Source organism: Garra rufa, chromosome 7, assembly GCF_049309525.1.
Source record: "Garra rufa chromosome 7, GarRuf1.0, whole genome shotgun sequence".
NCBI lineage: Eukaryota > Metazoa > Chordata > Actinopteri > Cypriniformes > Cyprinidae > Garra > Garra rufa.
In genome coordinates, this window is record NC_133367.1 from 35,777,138 (window position 1) to 35,796,472 (window position 19,335).

Genomic DNA, 19,335 nt, shown 5'->3' on the forward strand with positions numbered 1-19,335 from the left:
AATGTTCCTGGCCTTCATTGTTAACGTGTTCAGATGCTAGTTTGCTAAGTGCTAACCGTTGAACTTTAAATCAGAGTCTAAATATACACTTATCCTCAAAACGCTTCATGATTTGAGGTATCAAAATGTGCTTGACTAACTATCTGTCAAGTTTAATACAAATCATTAATGTTAAGTACTTAGCTTAGCCAGTACTGCTAACTCTGTCTCTTAACTACAGGTCACAGAGCTCCAGAGTCTCTTGCCAGAAGAAACGCGGTGAAGACGATGGACAGACACATGGAAAATGGAGTGAGTATGATTTCCCTCAGAGATTTGTTTATTTGCTAAGCTCCGCCTCTGTTGGTTACTGTTGCTAACTCAGGTTTGAGTTGGAAATTTTCAGTAAACTGTGCACAGAAAGTGGTAAAGATTAAATGGATAGTATTCGTACGTGAACTGGAATGAATTGTGACTTTGAAAAGCATTTTATAAATCAGACTTTGGGAATGAAGATCGATTCTCAGTTTGACCCACTTGAGATTCATTTCAAAATTTCAAAAAGCAAACATGTACAGTTGAGGACTTAAGTTTACACTTCCCCTCTTTTAGAATCTGCTAAATGTTAATTATTATATCAAAATTAGAGAGATTATACAAACTGCATGTTTTTGTTTATTTAGTACTGACCTGAATAAGATATTTCACAGATTCTGAAAGAGGAATGTAAACTTTTGACCTCAACTGTATAATTGCATTGAAATAAACCATATTTTTACCATATTAAATTCCTTTAAAACCATTTAAAATATTCCCTTATCCATCCTTTATAAAATGTTATTTATTTATTTATTTTTAGCTGGCAGCTCCTCATATGGATATCACCCTCAGCGAGTTGCAAGAAATGGCATCTAGGCAACAACAACAGATCAACGCACAACAACAACTCCTGGCAACAAAGGTAGCTGCGCCATTGACAAAAACAACTATTTCATGTTTATTTACAACTTAAAGAGATGTTTCCAGCAAAAATTGAAGTAATTTATTCGTTCCAAACTTGTATGACTTTCTATCTTCTGTTAAACACAAAAGCAGATATCCAGCAGATTGTCCAAGCTGCTCTTTTACATACACTTTCACTGAATGGAAAAGAGAAGCATTTCCTGTTTGTTAGTTGAAACCAACATTTCATTTAAAGGGATAGTTCACCCAAAAATGAAAATTACCCATGATTTACTCACCCTCAAGCCATCCTAGGTGTATATGACTTTCTTCTTTTAGGCGAATACAGTCTGAGATATATATAAAAAAATATCCTAGCCCTTTTTGCAGTCTGATAAAGTGCATTCATCTGTCATGAAAAATGCTCCACATTTAGCTTCCGCTAACCGTCGCACATTTGTTCATGGATATTTTTCTTACACAAATGCATCGATTTTTATGATGGATTGATGCACTTTCTTGAGCTTCAAAATCTCAACAGCCATTCACTGCTATTATAAAACTCGGAAGAGCCGGGAGATTTTTTTAATATAACTCCGATTATATTCATCTGAAAGAAGAAGTCATATACACCTAGGTTGGCTTAAGGGTGAGTAATTTTCATTTTTGGGTGAACTATCCCTTTAAATATGAAGTTTCATACAAAGTCATCCATGAAATGGTGTAACTGCTTGCACACAACATTTTGTGTAAAGGTCATTTGAATAAAACAACTGCATGGTGACATGCAGTGAGACAGAGATAGAGTTATCATCATATTTATCATGTTTTTCATATCAAAACCATTACCATTTTGTCCATTATCAGCATGAATGAAAACAGCAGGCATGTAGTTCTGAAACGCAATGTCTGAAAATGAGATTTGATGCCTCCTCACAGGAACAGCGACTGCGTTTCCTGAAGCTGCAGGACCAACGGCAGCAGCAACAGCAGGCCTCTGAGCAGGAGAAACTACGGCTGCTGCGGGAGAACGCAGAGAACCAGGAGGCCAAACTGCGCAGGGTTCGAGCTCTGAAAGGACAAGTGGAACAGAAGCGCATCAGCAATAGTAAACTAGGTCAGAACCTGTGAACTCATAAAAGAAAGCAGGTTAGAAATGCTGAAAATGCTGTAACGTTGACCTTCTTTCAGGGATACTGGTTCAAGGTGAAGTTTGTTATTTCTGCTCTACTAGTAGCAAATGGTGTTGTGGTCCATTTGTTTTCTAGATGAGGGGAAGTGTTTTTAACCCCTTAACTGTCACCGTCCCACCTGTGGGACGCTTGGCGCTCTTTTTTCCGTGGTCCTTTTTCTCTATCAAATGTTTTAGTAACCATCACAAATTATATATCATCTGAAAGCTTAGAAGCTCGAGAATCATCCTGTGAAAACCATTTTGAAATCGGACATTGCTTTACCATGGAAATGGTACTTTAAAATCGTTTGGCGGTGTCCTCCCCCTTAGCAGTGTCATATTACAAAATGCATTACGCTCTATTAGAATCACAACTTTTTACAATCTTGTCAAAAAACATATCATTGGAAAGGTCTGAGTCTCAGGATTGCATATTTGGTGGTTATTTTGTGATTGAATGAAAATTTCCAGAAAAAAATTGACTTTTGTGACAGAAAAATGCTGAAAAAATATATATGGCATTTTGATGGCACCCGGTGGCTGTTTGTGGTATAACGCCTAAACAAACTTTCACAGGAACCTTAATTTTTTTCATATCAACTTCAAATTTGGAACATAACTTATTTAGATGTGAGGCTTCAATTTGATATCAAATTTAGGATAAAACCTGTTATGTAAAATATGTATTTTATATAAAATATAATAAAATTTTTACAGTGCATTTTGTTTACAGTAAATTTAAACTTCTATAATTTATTGATACTTTATTTATTTTTTTAAATTCCACTTCTGCAATAATCTGCTGATTGTCTTCTTTAAAAAGAGACCAACCTTAGATCTGTATTCCAAAGTGTTCATGAATTACAACAATTGAAGTTTGGATAGTGCACTTTCATGCCTATTTTAAAAAATAGGGGTGACAGTTAAGGGGTTAATAAGTTTTTTACTTACTTTTTTAAATTTTCATAAACTTACAAAAACAACACTATTTTTTGTTATGCAATTAAACAACAATGAATTTGCTAAAAAGATGTTAAATTTTTAGTATTAGTATTTTATATTGTATGACCGCGTTTTAGTGCCACGTAAAGAAAAATACATTTGGAATACGAGAATAAAGTCAAAATAGTACAAGAATAGTTTAAATACTATAAGAATACAGTCGAAATATTATGAGAATACAGTCGAAATATTACGTGAATAAAGTCGAAATTTTACGTGAATAAAGTCGGAATATTACGAGAATAAAGACTAAATATTACGAGAATAAAGTCTAAATATTACGAGAATAAAGTCGAAATATTACGTGAATAAAGTCGAAATTACGAGAATAAACCAAAATATTACAAGAATAAACTCAGAATAATGTGAGAATAAAGTCGAAATGCTACGAGAATGCAGTCAAAATATTATGAGAATAAACTCAAAATATTACGAGAATAAAATCGAAACTACGAGAATAAAATCTAAATATTCTGAGAATAAACTCGAAATATTGCAAGAATACAGTTGAAATATTACGCGAATAAAGTCAAAATATTACGCGAATAAAGTTGAAATTACAAGAATAAAGTTGAAATGCTACTAGAATAAAGATGAAATATTACGAGAATAAAGTAGAAATTACGAGAATAAAGTCGAAATTATGAGAATAAAATCAAAATGACAAGAAAAAAAGTCAAAATATGAGAATAAAGTTGAAATTACGAGAATAAAGCGAAATATTACGAGAATAAACTCGAAATAATGTGAGAATAAAGTTGAAATACTACGAGAATACAGTCAAAATATGATAATAAACTCAAAATATTACGAGAATGAAGTCGAAATTATGAGAATAAAGTCAAAATGACAAGAAAAAAAGTCAAAATATGAGAATAAAGTTGAAATTACGAGAATAAAGCGAAATATTACGAGAATAAACTCGAAATAATGTGAGAATAAAGTTGAAATACTACGAGAATACAGTCAAAATATGATAATAAACTCAAAATATTACGAGAATGAAGTCGAAATTATGAGAATAAAGTCAAAATGACAAGAAAAAAAGTCAAAATATTATGAGAATAAAGTTGAAATTACGAGAATAAAGACGAAATATTACGAGAATAAAGTAGAAATTACGAGAATAAAGTCAAAATTATGAGAATAAAGTCAAAATATTATAAGAATAAAGTTGAAATTACGAGAATAAAGCGAAATATTACGAGAATAAACTCGAAATAATGTGAGAATAAAGTTGAAATACTACGAGAATACAGTCAAAATATGATAATAAACTCAAAATATTACGAGAATGAAGTCGAAATTATGAGAATAAAGTCAAAATGACAAGAAAAAAAGTCAAAATATTATGAGAATAAAGTTGAAATTACGAGAATAAAGACGAAATATTACGAGAATAAAGTAGAAATTACGAGAATAAAGTCAAAATTATGAGAATAAAGTCAAAATATTATAAGAATAAAGTTGAAATTACGAGAATAAAGCGAAATATTACGAGAATAAACTAGAAATAATGTGAGAATAAAGTTGAAATACTACGAGAATACAGTCAAAATATGATAATAAACTCAAAATATTACGAGAATGAAGTCGAAATTATGAGAATAAAGTCAAAATGACAAGAAAAAAAGTCAAAATATTATGAGAATAAAGTTGAAATTACGAGAATAAAGACGAAATATTACGAGAATAAAGTAGAAATTACGAGAATAAAGTCGAAATTATGAGAATAAAATCAAAATGACAAGAAAAAAGTCAAAATATGAGAATAAAGTTGAAATTACAAGAATAAAGCGAAATATTACGAGAATAAACTCGAAATAATGTGAGAATAAAGTTGAAATACTACGAGAATACAGTCAAAATATGATAATAAACTCAAAATATTACGAGAATGAAGTCGAAATTATGACAATAAAGTCAAAATGACAAGAAAAAAAGTCAAAATATTATGAGAATAAAGTTGAAATTACGAGAATAAAGACGAAATATTACGAGAATAAAGTAGAAATTACGAGAATAAAGTCAAAATTATGAGAATAAAGTCAAAATATTATAAGAATAAAGTTGAAATTACGAGAATAAAGCGAAATATTACGAGAATAAACTCGAAATAATGTGAGAATAAAGTTGAAATACTACGAGAATACAGTCAAAATATGATAATAAACTCAAAATATTACGAGAATGAAGTCGAAATTATGACAATAAAGTCAAAATGACAAGAAAAAAAGTCAAAATATTATAAGAATAAAGTTGAAATTACAAGAATAAAGCGAAATATTACGAGAATAAACTCGAAATAATGTGAGAATAAAGTTGAAATACTACGAGAATACAGTCAAAATATGATAATAAACTCAAAATATTACGAGAATGAAGTCGAAATTATGAGAATAAAGTCAAAATGACAAGAAAAAAAGTCAAAATATTATGAGAATAAAGTTGAAATTACGAGAATAAAGACGAAATATTACGAGAATAAAGTAGAAATTACGAGAATAAAGTCAAAATTATGAGAATAAAGTCAAAATATTATAAGAATAAAGTTGAAATTACGAGAATAAAGCGAAATATTACGAGAATAAACTAGAAATAATGTGAGAATAAAGTTGAAATACTACGAGAATACAGTCAAAATATGATAATAAACTCAAAATATTACGAGAATGAAGTCGAAATTATGAGAATAAAGTCAAAATGACAAGAAAAAAAGTCAAAATATTATGAGAATAAAGTTGAAATTACGAGAATAAAGACGAAATATTACGAGAATAAAGTAGAAATTACGAGAATAAAGTCAAAATTATGAGAATAAAGTCAAAATATGAGAATAAAGTTGAAATTACAAGAATAAAGCGAAATATTACGAGAATAAACTCGAAATAATGTGAGAATAAAGTTGAAATACTACGAGAATACAGTCAAAATATGATAATAAACTCAAAATATTACGAGAATGAAGTCGAAATTATGACAATAAAGTCAAAATGACAAGAAAAAAAGTCAAAATATTATGAGAATAAAGTTGAAATTACGAGAATAAAGACGAAATATTACGAGAATAAAGTAGAAATTACGAGAATAAAGTCAAAATTATGAGAATAAAGTCAAAATATTATAAGAATAAAGTTGAAATTACGAGAATAAAGCGAAATATTACGAGAATAAACTCGAAATAATGTGAGAATAAAGTTGAAATACTACGAGAATACAGTCAAAATATGATAATAAACTCAAAATATTACGAGAATGAAGTCGAAATTATGACAATAAAGTCAAAATGACAAGAAAAAAAGTCAAAATATTATGAGAATAAAGTTGAAATTACGAGAATAAAGACGAAATATTACGAGAATAAAGTAGAAATTACGAGAATAAAGTCAAAATTATGAGAATAAAGTCAAAATATTATAAGAATAAAGTTGAAATTACGAGAATAAAGCGAAATATTACGAGAATAAACTCGAAATAATGTGAGAATAAAGTTGAAATACTACGAGAATACAGTCAAAATATGATAATAAACTCAAAATATTACGAGAATGAAGTCGAAATTATGAGAATAAAGTCAAAATGACAAGAAAAAAAGTCAAAATATTATGAGAATAAAGTTGAAATTACGAGAATAAAGACGAAATATTACGAGAATAAAGTCAAAATTATGAGAATAAAGTCAAAATATTATAAGAATAAAGTTGAAATTACGAGAATAAAGCGAAATATTACGAGAATAAACTAGAAATAATGTGAGAATAAAGTTGAAATACTACGAGAATACAGTCAAAATATGATAATAAACTCAAAATATTACGAGAATAAAGTCGAAATTATGAGAATAAAATCAAAATGACAAGAAAAAAGTCAAAATATTATGAGAATAAAGTTGAAATTACGAGAATAAAGACGAAATATTACGAGAATAAAGTAGAAATTACGAGAATAAAGTCAAAATTATGAGAATAAAGTCAAAATATTATAAGAATAAAGTTGAAATTACGAGAATAAAGCGAAATATTACGAGAATAAACTAGAAATAATGTGAGAATAAAGTTGAAATACTACGAGAATACAGTCAAAATATGATAATAAACTCAAAATATTACGAGAATGAAGTCGAAATTATGAGAATAAAGTCAAAATGACAAGAAAAAAAGTCAAAATATTATGAGAATAAAGTTGAAATTACGAGAATAAAGACGAAATATTACGAGAATAAAGTAGAAATTACGAGAATAAAGTCAAAATTATGAGAATAAAGTCAAAATATTATAAGAATAAAGTTGAAATTACGAGAATAAAGCGAAATATTACGAGAATAAACTCGAAATAATGTGAGAATAAAGTTGAAATACTACGAGAATACAGTCAAAATATGATAATAAACTCAAAATATTACGAGAATGAAGTCGAAATTATGAGAATAAAGTCAAAATGACAAGAAAAAAAGTCAAAATATTATGAGAATAAAGTTGAAATTACGAGAATAAAGACGAAATATTACGAGAATAAAGTCAAAATTATGAGAATAAAGTCAAAATATTATAAGAATAAAGTTGAAATTACGAGAATAAAGCGAAATATTACGAGAATAAACTAGAAATAATGTGAGAATAAAGTTGAAATACTACGAGAATACAGTCAAAATATGATAATAAACTCAAAATATTACGAGAATAAAGTCGAAATTATGAGAATAAAATCAAAATGACAAGAAAAAAGTCAAAATATGAGAATAAAGTTGAAATTACGAGAATAAAGACGAAATATTACGAGAATAAAGTAGAAATTACGAGAATAAAGTCAAAATTATGAGAATAAAGTCAAAATATTATAAGAATAAAGTTGAAATTACGAGAATAAAGCGAAATATTACGAGAATAAACTCGAAATAATGTGAGAATAAAGTTGAAATACTACGAGAATACAGTCAAAATATGATAATAAACTCAAAATATTACGAGAATGAAGTCGAAATTATGAGAATAAAGTCAAAATGACAAGAAAAAAAGTCAAAATATTATGAGAATAAAGTTGAAATTACGAGAATAAAGACGAAATATTACGAGAATAAAGTAGAAATTACGAGAATAAAGTCAAAATTATGAGAATAAACTCGAAATAATGTGAGAAAGTTGAAATACTACGAGAATACAGTCAAAATATGATAATAAACTCAAAATATTACGAGAATGAAGTCGAAATTACGAGAATAAAGTTGAAATTACGAGAATAAAGCGAAATATTACGAGAATAAACTCGAAATAATAATGTGAGAAAAAAGTTGAAATACTACGAGAATACAGTCAAAATATTACGAGAATAAACTCAAAGTAATGCGAGAATACAGTTGAAATTATGAGAATAAAGTCTAAATGTTTCAAGAATAAAGAAAAATTATGAGAATTAATTTGTAGCAATTATAAGATTTATGAGATGAAATTTATAATATTTTGTACCTCAGAAAAGACAACAATATATCTTACTGTATGATAACAAGTTGGAGTCCACTTTAACCTTCAGAATGTTTAATTGCTGTTTTTAATTAAATACTTGTGAGGAATGAAAGATTGGACACAACAATATTCAAATAAATTCCGGTGGCCTGGCAACTTCTCCTGGTGCTCTCAATCCGGGCCATTTGCTTGCGCAATATTGGCTATATTGTCATAATATTGTCAATTTATTTTCCATGATTTAAATTCTTTATTCTCATAATATTTCAACTTTATTCTCACAATTTTAACTTTATTCTCAAAATATAACGACTTCAATCTCGTAATCTTAGATTTTTTACATTTTTTAACATGGCACTAAAATGCCGTCAGAATACTGTCATTATTAATATTATTGTATATATTACAGACAAGTTATATGTTTTGTTATTCTAAATGACTCTTGTTAGACTATTTAAATAATAAACTAAAGATAAAATTATTTGTTTTTGTACATATAAAAAAGTTAATTGGTTTGATCAACTAATTAAATTTTCTACTAAATCTTTAATTTTTTACTTTAATTATAAACTAAATAGAGGTGGATAATTTCTAAGTTAGACATTTAGCCATATTTTATGGACTTTTTCCAGATTCATTTACGAAGACGTAATTTGCTGTGGATCATTTGCCCACTAATGGAAAAGTTCATTCTACTGTTTCTGTTACATAAGAATGCCATTAGCGGCTAAATTAATCAACAGAGACAACAACAAACGATCTTGCTTATGGGAATGAGAAGTTAATTAACAAGTGAGTGATACACCTCATTTTTCTTTCTCTCTGTAGTGGAGGAGATCGAGCAGATGAACGGTCTGTTCCAGCAGAAGCAGCGGGAGCTGGTGGTGGCCGTCAGCAGGGTGGAGGAGTTGAGTCGACAACTCGACATGTTACGTGGCGGCAAAATGGACGTCCCACATGAGGCTGGACCGAGCGCGAGTGGAGAACTAGAGCGACTGTATAAAGAGCTTCAGGTAGCTATATAAGATAAATGAAATCCGATGTCATACAAGATGTTCATGTCTTTCTTCAGTCAAAAAGAAATTAGGGAGAACATATAGTTGTTCTCCATATAGTGGACTTCAATGATGGCCAACAGGTTGAAAGTCCAAATTGCAGAGTCAGTGCAGCTTCAAAGGGCTCTAAAGGAATCCTAGCTGAGAAAGTGCAAGAGCCTTTGTGATTAAAAAGTATATACATTTTCTTTCTTTTTTTAAGAAAGTGATGATCGTTTTGCTAGATAAGACCTTTATTCCTTGGCTGGGATCATGTGGAGCCCTTTGAAGTTGCATTGAAACTGCAATTTAGACCTTAAAATCCTGGAATGTTTTCATCAAAAACCTTAATTTCCTTTCGACCGAAGAAAGAAAGAACTGAACATCTTGGATGAGATGGGGGTGAGTAAATTATCAGGAAATTTTTATTCTGAAAAGCCAGAGTCCCGCACAAAAAAATTCAACAGGCCCTCTTTTGTTCTGACATTTTCTCTTTTCTGCAGCTGAGGAATAAATTGAACCAGGAGCAGAGTGCCAAACTCCAGCAGCAGAGAGAGAATCTAAACAAGAGGAACTTAGAAATGGCCACCATGGACAAAAGAGTGGCTGAACTCAGAGAGAGGCTCTGGAAGAAAAAAGCTGCCCTCCAGCAGAAAGAGAACTTGCCTGTGAGCAACTTTATAACGTTTACACTACTTCTGTTTTTTTAGACGGACAGATTTATTTTGTGACGCACAGAAATTCTTTGTCTCTTCCACTACCAGCAGCCATCTGAAGGGCAAAGCTCTCAGCCCACCGGCCCTTCCAGGGTTGCCGCTGTTGGGCCGTACATCCAGACCACCCCGGCTCCTCCAGTTCCTCCCAAGCAGGAGATTCTAGTGAAGCCTGCTTATCCCGACGGCACGGCCACCCTTCCCAAACCTCTTCCTAAACCGACCACAGGTATGTGTATATCAGGGCTTGTACAAGGTGCTTAAAGTACTTGAATGTGACTTTTTGAAATTCAAGTTTTTAATTTTAAATGCTTTAGATCAGAACTTTGAAGAGGGTTTATGAATCTTTTGCTTTAGATTGGAACTTCGGAGCGGGTTTGTGAATCTTTTGCTTTAGATCGGAACTTTGGCGTGCTGATCGTGAATCATTTTATTTAGATCAGAACTTCAGAGCGGGTTCACAAAACTTTTGCTTTAGATCGGAACTTTGGCATGCTGATCGTGAATCATTTGATTTAGATCAGAACTTCAGAGCGGGTTCACAAAACTTTTGCTTTAGATCGGAACTTTGGAGCGCTGATCGTGAATCATTTGATTTAGATCAGAACTTCAGAGCGGGTTTGCAAATCTTTTGCTTTAGATCGGAACTTTGGAGAGGGTTTGTGAATCTTTTGCTTTAGATCGGAACTTTGGCATGCTGATCGTGAATCATTTGATTTAGATCAGAACTTCAGAGCGGGTTCACAAAACTTTTGCTTTAGATCGGAACTTTGGAGAGAGTTTGTGAATCTTTTGCTTTAGATCGGAACTTTGGAGCGCTGATCGTGAATCATTTGATTTAGATCAGAACTTCAGAGCGGGTTCACAAAACTTTTGCTTTAGATCGGAACTTTGGAGCGCTGATCGTGAATCATTTGATTTAGATCAGAACTTCAGAGCGGGTTTGCAAATCTTTTGCTTTAGATCGGAACTTTGGAGAGGGTTTGTGAATCTTTTGCTTTAGATCGGAACTTTGGAGCGCTGATCGTGAATCATTTGATTTAGATCAGAACTTCAGAGCGGGTTCACAAAACGTTTGCTTTAGATCGGAACTTTGGAGAGAGTTTGTGAATCTTTTGCTTTAGATCGGAACTTCGGAGCGTGGATTGTGAATAATTTGCTTTAGATTGAAACTTCGGAGCTAGTTCACAAATCTTTTACTTTAGATTGTAACTTCAGAGGACGGATTATAAATCATTTGCTTTAGACCGTAACTTCATTGGGCGGTTCGCAAATCATTTGATTAAGGTCGGAATTTTAAGGCTGGTTCACAAATCTTTTGCTTCAGAATAGAACTTCGGAGCGGTTTGTGATTTTTTTTGCTTTAGATCGGAATTTCTGAGAGGGTTTGTGAATCTTTTGCTTTAGATCGGAACTTTGTAGCACGGTTCACAAATCCTTTGCTTTAGGTTGGAACTTCAGAGCGTGGATTGTGAATAATTTGATTAAGAACGGAGACTTTCACTCCCCCCACCTACAATCCCTGCCGGACCTGAGACTCGAACCTGCAACCTTGGGATTACAAGTCCGACTCTCTAACCATTAGGCCACGGCCGCCCCCGCCCAAGCCCCCGCCCAAGCCCCCGCCCAAGCCCCCGCCCAAGCCCCTGCTCCTGCCCCCGCCCAAGCCCCTGCTCCTGCCCCTGCCCCTGCAGGCTGCAGTAGTTAAAAAAACAAAACATACAAACAAAAAAGAATAAAAGTATAAACAAATACTAATCCTTTAAGAAAATTAACTGTGGGTTTACTATAGTAAAAGTGTACTATAAAATTAACTGTGGTTTTATTATAGTAAAAGTGTACAAATGTAGCATACTTTAGTAATAATACTTTGCATGTGCCTCACCTTATTTTTGCCATTTTTATTAGTATATTTTTATTTATCTATTTCTTTTTTTTAGAATTTGAAATTGAAGACATTAGTAAGATCTCTCTGACAGAAGTCCTTGAAAATCAAAAAACTGATTGAAAAGTCCTTGAAAGTCCAAGTAACCCCTGATTCATCTGTTCCTAATTCTGTTTCCATGTGCCAGGGATTGGTTTCTTGACAAGTAAGATCTCCAAGGTGTCAGATCTGTTTTCCAACACAGAAACTAACAGCAACACCCACGGCCACTCCTCCACCCTTCCCCGCATGACCAGCCACGGATCCCAGGAGAAAGGTATGGTACACCTCTCTCTAACCTTGAAAGAATACATTGAGACTCATGCAATTAGTTGAGCCAGAAGTTGACGTGTCAGACCGCTTAAACAAACAAAGCTATGTTTTGATAGAGCCACAGTGTTTACACTCTTTGGAAAGTCAGCCGTGGATGGCTTACTTGAAAGTGTGTCTCCATTAAACTGGGATAAGCAAAAGTAATAGAACATCCACTATAGGCATCAATTTTTAAACTAAATACAAATACCAGGGGTGCCCAGTCCTGTTTCTGAATATCTACCTACCTGCAGAGTACAGTTCCAACCCTGCACCAACACACCTGTCTGTAATTATCAAATGTTCCTGAGGATCTTAATTAGCTGGTTCAGGCGTAAGGCACTTTGCAGGAAGGTAAATCTCTTAAACTTCAAGAGTGATGATTAATCTGTGACATGCTGGTTTGTTATCTTGTATCTGTTTCAGATTCTGAGGCAGATTTGAAACCTCCACCATTGCCTTTACGCAAGAACCAGAGTAGTGAGGACCTCTTGAGGGACACCCAGGTACTGCACCGAGTGCCTGACGTCAACCATTTAAAAAAATTGGCAATAAGTCATTGCTAATGCATTGATATTATGTAGTAAATAAACACTAATGACTCTTTAATCATAGTCTGCAGGTAGAACCTTTGGCAAGGTTCCTCCTCCTGTTCCCAGCAAGCCCAAACCTGCTCTACCAGGCCAGTCCACCTTCAGTAAACCTCCGTACAGCACTGGCACCTTTCCTGGCAAAGCTAGACCAGCCAATCAGAAACCCCCAATGCCCCTTCCATCCCACAACAACACCTTACCCCTACCTTTGCCCCCTAAACCGGACACCTTACCTGCCGCGACAGTACGTCCTTTCACAGCAGAAACTTTGGCAGGGAAAGAAACCTCCACCCCCACTACCCTTCACAAACCCCAGACGGTGGCAGCGAGCTCCATCTACTCCATGTATACCCAACACAGCACTCTTGGCAAGTGTTATCAAGGACAAAGTACGCTGACCCGTTCACAGCCTCGACGTGAGTACCGCCACCCCACTAGACACCCAAACAAATTTAGAGGTATCTTGTGATGGAATTTGATAACTATCTATTTCACAAGATGTTAAAAGGACTTAACCCTAACCCGAACCCTAACAGAACCAACTTTGGAGAAGTCATCAAAGTTCACCCAAAAACAATTCCGCCAACATTTACCAACTCTCATTTTGTTGTCAAAATGTTGTCTGAGATTTAAAAACTGTTGCAACACAAGAGCGGAAAACAATGTCCCATTTCTTTGTAAATGCTTAGGTGTTCCATATAGTTGTGTAAATGTCTGAATGTCTAATAACAGGATTTTTGAGCTTAAAATAAGCATGTTAATTTCTTAGCCTTAATCCAAACATTGCTTGTGAACAATTAGAAGTTCAGAAGCTTGCTTTAGTTTTAGTTGCTTTTTTCTTCTAGGCAGAAACAAATTAAGGACAGAGGATTTATTTGGATGAAGCATTTAAATTAAGCAGCTTAATTATTACAACAGAACGTCTGACTTGCCATTAATCAGATTTCACCTAGTTAATGGAATAATTCCAAATGGCATTTTGTGCCCTTAAATGACACAGTAGTCAAATTGCTCTGCTAGTGTTGATGTTAATCACTTTTTTTAGCAAACACCAAATGGAAAATGGTACAAGTTGTAATTAGTTTAAATTAAAGACATAACGGAAACCATATTTGCCATCAAAGTTTTAGTTGTCATGAGAATCTTAACAGCTACACACATTTTTAAAGTAATATTTCAAGATGAAATGCCAGTGTCATATTTGAGTTCATAGTGTGTACCAAAATTGTAGGCCTACATATGAGAATATAAGTAGTGCTCTAGCCTCGAAAGTGACTAGAGCTTATAGTGATGCTCACTTGTCACAAAGAGATAAGGAAAGGCTCATTCCTTTGTTACATAACTTTGGTTCCAGCTTTAGTTTGCATATCTTTACAATTTTTAAGCACATAGTCAAATTGCTCTTACTACAAAGGTACACTTTGTGGCTCAGACACGGAAAAAAGTCAATTGAGGATATAGTCAATATATAATGAATTATTGTTCATATAAACTCAATACCCTTGGATTGGGTACAATTTAGCTCAGTAATGCACCTTATGTTCTTATTTTAGTGGTTGCGTAATATAAATGGCAATTGACATCCAACTTATTTGTGACCCTGGACCACAAAACCAGTCATAAGGGCCAAGATTCGCTTTTGGCCGAGATACAGCTATTTGAAAATCTGGAATTTGAGGGTGTAAAAAAATCTAAATATTGAGAAAATCGCCTTGAAAGTTGTCCAAAAGAAGTTCTTAGCAATGCATATTACTAATCAAAAATTAAGTTTTGATATAAATACAGTAGAAAATTTACAAAATATCTTCATGGTGTGCGATATCTACTCAATATCCTAATCATTTTTGGCATTGAAAAAATTGATAATTTTAAACCATACAATGTATTTTATAGATGTTTTTATGAAGTACCTGATCCTTACTCCTTCCCTCTCACAGTATATGGTAAACCAGTCATCCCATCCAATGGGGGCCAGCAGTCTTTTATCCAGGACAGCAGTTATCTTGAGAGAACTGGAGGTCTAGATGGTGACCAAGTGGACCAGGGCAACAATACGGCCCCTGCATCCACCTCTGTTGAGGGCCAGGAAGTAGAACGTGTTCCCCGGCCCCTCAGCCCAACCAAACTTCTCCCATTCCTCTCAAATTCCCATCGGCTTCAGAGCGATGCTGATTTGGAGGCCCTGAGGAAGAGACTGCATCATGCGCCCAGGCCTCTTAAAAAGCGTGGCTCTATAACAGAATCTGAGGGGCCTGGTGGACCCAACATCCAGAAGCTCCTCTATCAGAAGACCACGTTGGCTGCCATGGAGACTATAACCCCAGCTGCCTTCTTTCAGGCAGAGGGCGAGGATGGATGCAGGCCAATAGCTGACGAGAGCGGTAGACCCCAGGAGGGACACCGTGATACAACAATACCTGAGTGTGTGAAAGAGGAGGAGGAGCTGACGCCTCCACCACTTCCCCCTCGATCGCCTATCCTGGATGACAGCACTACTTCCAGCACTGGACCGAAGGAACCACCACTGAAGGAAGAACAGGAAGTTTATGGCCCAGCTGCTCCAGAGCCTTATGTTGAGGAGTACCCACCTTATCCTCCACCTCCATATCCCAGCATGACAGAGCCGGAGGGACCAGGAGAGGACAGTGTTAATATGAAGGCTCCAGAGGTCACAGGACAGGTCATGCTACCACCGGTAGGTGCTACTACATTCCCTGAGCTGGGATCCTTAAATCTGGCCCACGAGTTTAGCTCTAACCCTAATCAAACACACTTCAGTATGTTAATGAATGTCTAAAAAAATGTAAAAAATGTCTTCAGGATCATTTGAAAATCATAGGTAGGTAAGTTTGATCAGGGTTGGAGAAAAACTCTGCAGCACATTGGCCCTCCACGGAAAGATTTGAGAAACCTTACCCTAAAGGCAGGGGTGCCCAATCCTGCTCTTGGAGGGCCAGCGTCTTGCAGAGTTTAACTTCAACCAGCTTCAACACGTTTGCCTGGAACTTTCTAGTGAGTCTGAAGACCTGATTACTTTGGTTTAGGTGTGTTTAATTAGAATTGTAGCTGAACTCTGCAGGACAGTAGCCCTTCAGGAACAGGTTTAGAAACCCCTGTCTAAAGGTTAATATTTATAGAGCAGGGGTGCCCAAACTCAGTCCTGGAGGGCCAGTGTCCTGCAGAGATTATCTGCAACCCCAATTTGAAAAAACCTGAGACAGCTAATCAAACTCTTACTAGGCATACTAGAAACTTCCGGGCAGGTGTGTTGAGACAAGTTGGAGCTAAACTCTGCAGGGCACCCACCCTCCAGGACCGAGTTTGGGCAGCCCTGCTATAGAGGGACCAAAGGGACATATGCGCTGACAGCAAACTGTAGTGACTTTAACTTATACACTTTCTGAAAAAAATTGCTGGAAACAGGATTTAAGGTGATAAAGTTGACCTTCTTGTAACCAGCCCTACAGCAACTTTGCAATTTCTAGCATTTTTTTCTCTAGCAGTCTTTGATTCAACTGATCAGTTCGATAGTACAGACTCCAAAACACCTGAAATGGGTGAGTCAGACAAGGTAGACATCCAAAAATGTGTACTGGTGGGAGTACCCCCGCAGGGTTTCCTGATAGATGGGTTGAAATTGAAAGTCTTTTTTGCTGTGCTAAGGTGTGCAAGCATTTAAGCTTAGTCAGATACTGACTCATCACTAAGCAGTTAATTACAGTCAAATTCTCTGCATTTGAGAGCCTGACAATATTATGTAAGAAGTCATGGATGGCTTCCAAAATGGTGTACCTGATGTGGACAACCCATAAGGCAGGGGTGTCCAAACTTGGTCCTGGAGGCCCGGTGTCCTCCATAGTTTAGCTCCAACTTCCCCTGCCTGTAAGTTTCTAGCATGCCTAGTAAGACCTGGTTCAGGTGTTTTTAAATAGGGGTTGGACCTAAACTCTGCTGGACACCAGTCCTCCAGGACAGAGTTTGGAGACCACTGCCATTAGGTGTCTCATTTGTCATTTAATGAATCAGAAAGCTATGCAGGATTCCATATCTCAAGGGTAGACCCAGAAGAAGACCCCAAGGAATGAGGGGGACATTTGAGACTGGTTCCCTGTCTTCATAAAAAAACCTCAAGCACACTATTTAGCCTACATAAGTATGGCCACAGATAGAAAAGAGGGAGAGACAGAGAAAGAGGTTGAAGACAAGTCAGGTCAGTAGAGATTCCGATCAAACCATCCATTCTCAGCTGTTGCTTAGCAACTAGCCACACTAAGATTCTGAGCACTCCGCGCAGATCTCATTAAACATTTAAATGGAGCAGAAGTGGCAACCAGTGACCCTCAATGGGCTTTTAATATGCGGAATGAAAGAGCGGTTCATGTCAGGCTAACACCTAGTGTTAGTACTTCATATTTAAGAACTTTACCACAAGATACGCACGCATCAATTATGTACAGAATGTCCTTCTAGTATATAACTAAAGATCTATTCATCAATCCTCCTTTCTTCTCAGGGCAAAAGAACAAACCTGCGTAAGACGGGTTCGGAGCGCATCAACCATGGGATGCGTGTTCGCTTTAACCCTCTGGCCCTTTTGCTGGACTCCTCTTTAGAGGGCGAGTACGACCTCGTCCAAAGGATCATATATGAGGTAAAGAATAGGCCAAGATCACTTACATACTTGGCCCACTAGTCACTAATAAAACAACCAGACATATAAGAATAGCTAGTCAAGCATTTCAAGTACATGTCCATGTCTCATATCCAGGTGGACGACCCCAGTTTGCCCAATGATGAGGGCATCACTGCTCTGCACAATGCTGTGTGTGCAGGACACACAGAAATTGTAAAGTTCCTGGTGCAGTTTGGAGTGAACGCAAATGCCGCAGACAGCGATGGATGGTGAGCAAAAAAAAAATCATGTGAACTCGTTCTGTCCACAATTGTCCATAAAACTGAAACAGCTCATTCTCTCTGTTAGGACTCCCCTGCACTGCGCTGCTTCTTGTAATAACGTCCAAGTATGTAAGTTCCTGGTGGAATCGGGAGCTGCCGTGTACGCCACAACCTATAGCGATATGCAGACGGCGGCTGACAAGTGCGAGGAGATGGAAGAAGGTTACGCCCAATGTTCGCAGTTTCTCTATGGTGAGAAACCAGTCCTTCTATTAAGAAACTATTCTTGTAGCTTTTATCGCAATAAATCTATATCATTGAGATGTTTCTTCACAGGTGTGCAGGAGAAGATGGGCATCATGAACAGGGGCGTTGTTTATGCCCTGTGGGACTACGACGGCGAGAGCCCGGACGAGTTGTCCTTTAAGGAAGGAGACTGCCTGACCGTCCTACGAAGAGAAGACAGTGAAGAAACAGAATGGTGGTGGGCGAGATGTGCCGACAATGAGGGCTACATACCTCGCAACCTTCTCGGGGTAAGGAACTTTCTTCTTTTTTCTCAGACATTCTTTTTGTTACCACAGATTGCTTATGTTTGTTTTTCTTCTATAGCTATATCCCAGAATCAAGCCCAGACAAAGGAGCCTTGCGTAAAATCTCCAAATCAGCGCTGATGTGCCTGAAGTTTTGTCTACCATTTCAACAGTCGCTTAGACATTTCGAAGATGAACGCATTACATTTACCTGGTGAAAAAATAGGAATAGTTTCATGTTGGTATGTTATACATGTTTTTAAGGTAAAAGCTTTGTAGAAAAGGTAGAATTAGACGCACATTTCAGGAGGTTCAAGCATGTATAGTTGTGAAAGAGGAATGAAGAATTTATGAATGGTACAGATGCATTAATAGTCATCTAAGTATTATATGTCATATGAAGGATGTCCGACTTAGTGATGTAATTTTTCATCTTTTCGAACAAAGTTTCTGTATTCACAAATGCTGGTTTGTTTCACAAAGTGCAAAACAAAAAGCATTCATCTTTTGAAGGAAAATAAGAGTTTTATATAATATTTTTTTCTTTTTTATTTTATTCATAACGCCATGTTACGTAAACCTATTCTTATGGTGCTTGCTGCTACGCTACGACAGTGTGTTCTGTGAACAATTAACAATTTATTGCGCAAAGACAGCTTTCATTTATCATAATAAAACTTGTCAAAACTCTTTTACTCGCTGTTTTTGTCTTTTCCCATTTGGTTTCTATAGGACTGTTTCCAACTGTCCCAAAAATGTTCTATATATAGGGTT

The 19,335-nt window shown here is 35.4% G+C and overlaps 1 protein-coding gene across 2 annotated transcripts; it reads left to right on the plus strand.

Moving 5' to 3' along the window:
* The first annotated feature begins 221 nt into the window (after positions 1 to 221).
* On the plus strand, positions 222 to 19,251 carry tp53bp2b (tumor protein p53 binding protein, 2b). Of its 2 annotated transcripts, none has more exons than XM_073843812.1 (15): positions 222 to 291; positions 839 to 940; positions 1,861 to 2,038; positions 9,385 to 9,569; positions 10,094 to 10,258; positions 10,355 to 10,532; positions 12,376 to 12,504; positions 12,966 to 13,045; positions 13,155 to 13,548; positions 15,070 to 15,827; positions 17,646 to 17,783; positions 17,901 to 18,034; positions 18,114 to 18,280; positions 18,365 to 18,564; positions 18,641 to 19,251. In XM_073843812.1, the coding sequence occupies exons 1-15, from the start codon at positions 268 to 270 to the stop codon at positions 18,680 to 18,682; spliced, it is 2,874 nt and encodes a 957-aa protein (XP_073699913.1). In that variant the 5' UTR covers positions 222 to 267; the 3' UTR covers positions 18,683 to 19,251. The 2 variants fall into 2 exon arrangements, with proteins under 2 accessions (XP_073699913.1, XP_073699914.1); XM_073843813.1 differs by having other exon boundaries at positions 10,358 to 10,532.
* The last annotated feature ends 84 nt before the right edge of the window (positions 19,252 to 19,335 follow it).

Excerpts from the sequence above, each read along its gene's own strand:
- tp53bp2b (XM_073843812.1), top strand. The coding sequence starts at position 268 with ATGGACAGACACATGGAAAATGGA. Across the intron at positions 9,570-10,093 it reads GACTGTATAAAGAGCTTCAG|CTGAGGAATAAATTGAACCA; the intron begins GTAGCTATATAA and ends TCTTTTCTGCAG. Across the intron at positions 17,784-17,900 it reads TCCAAAGGATCATATATGAG|GTGGACGACCCCAGTTTGCC; the intron begins GTAAAGAATAGG and ends TCTCATATCCAG.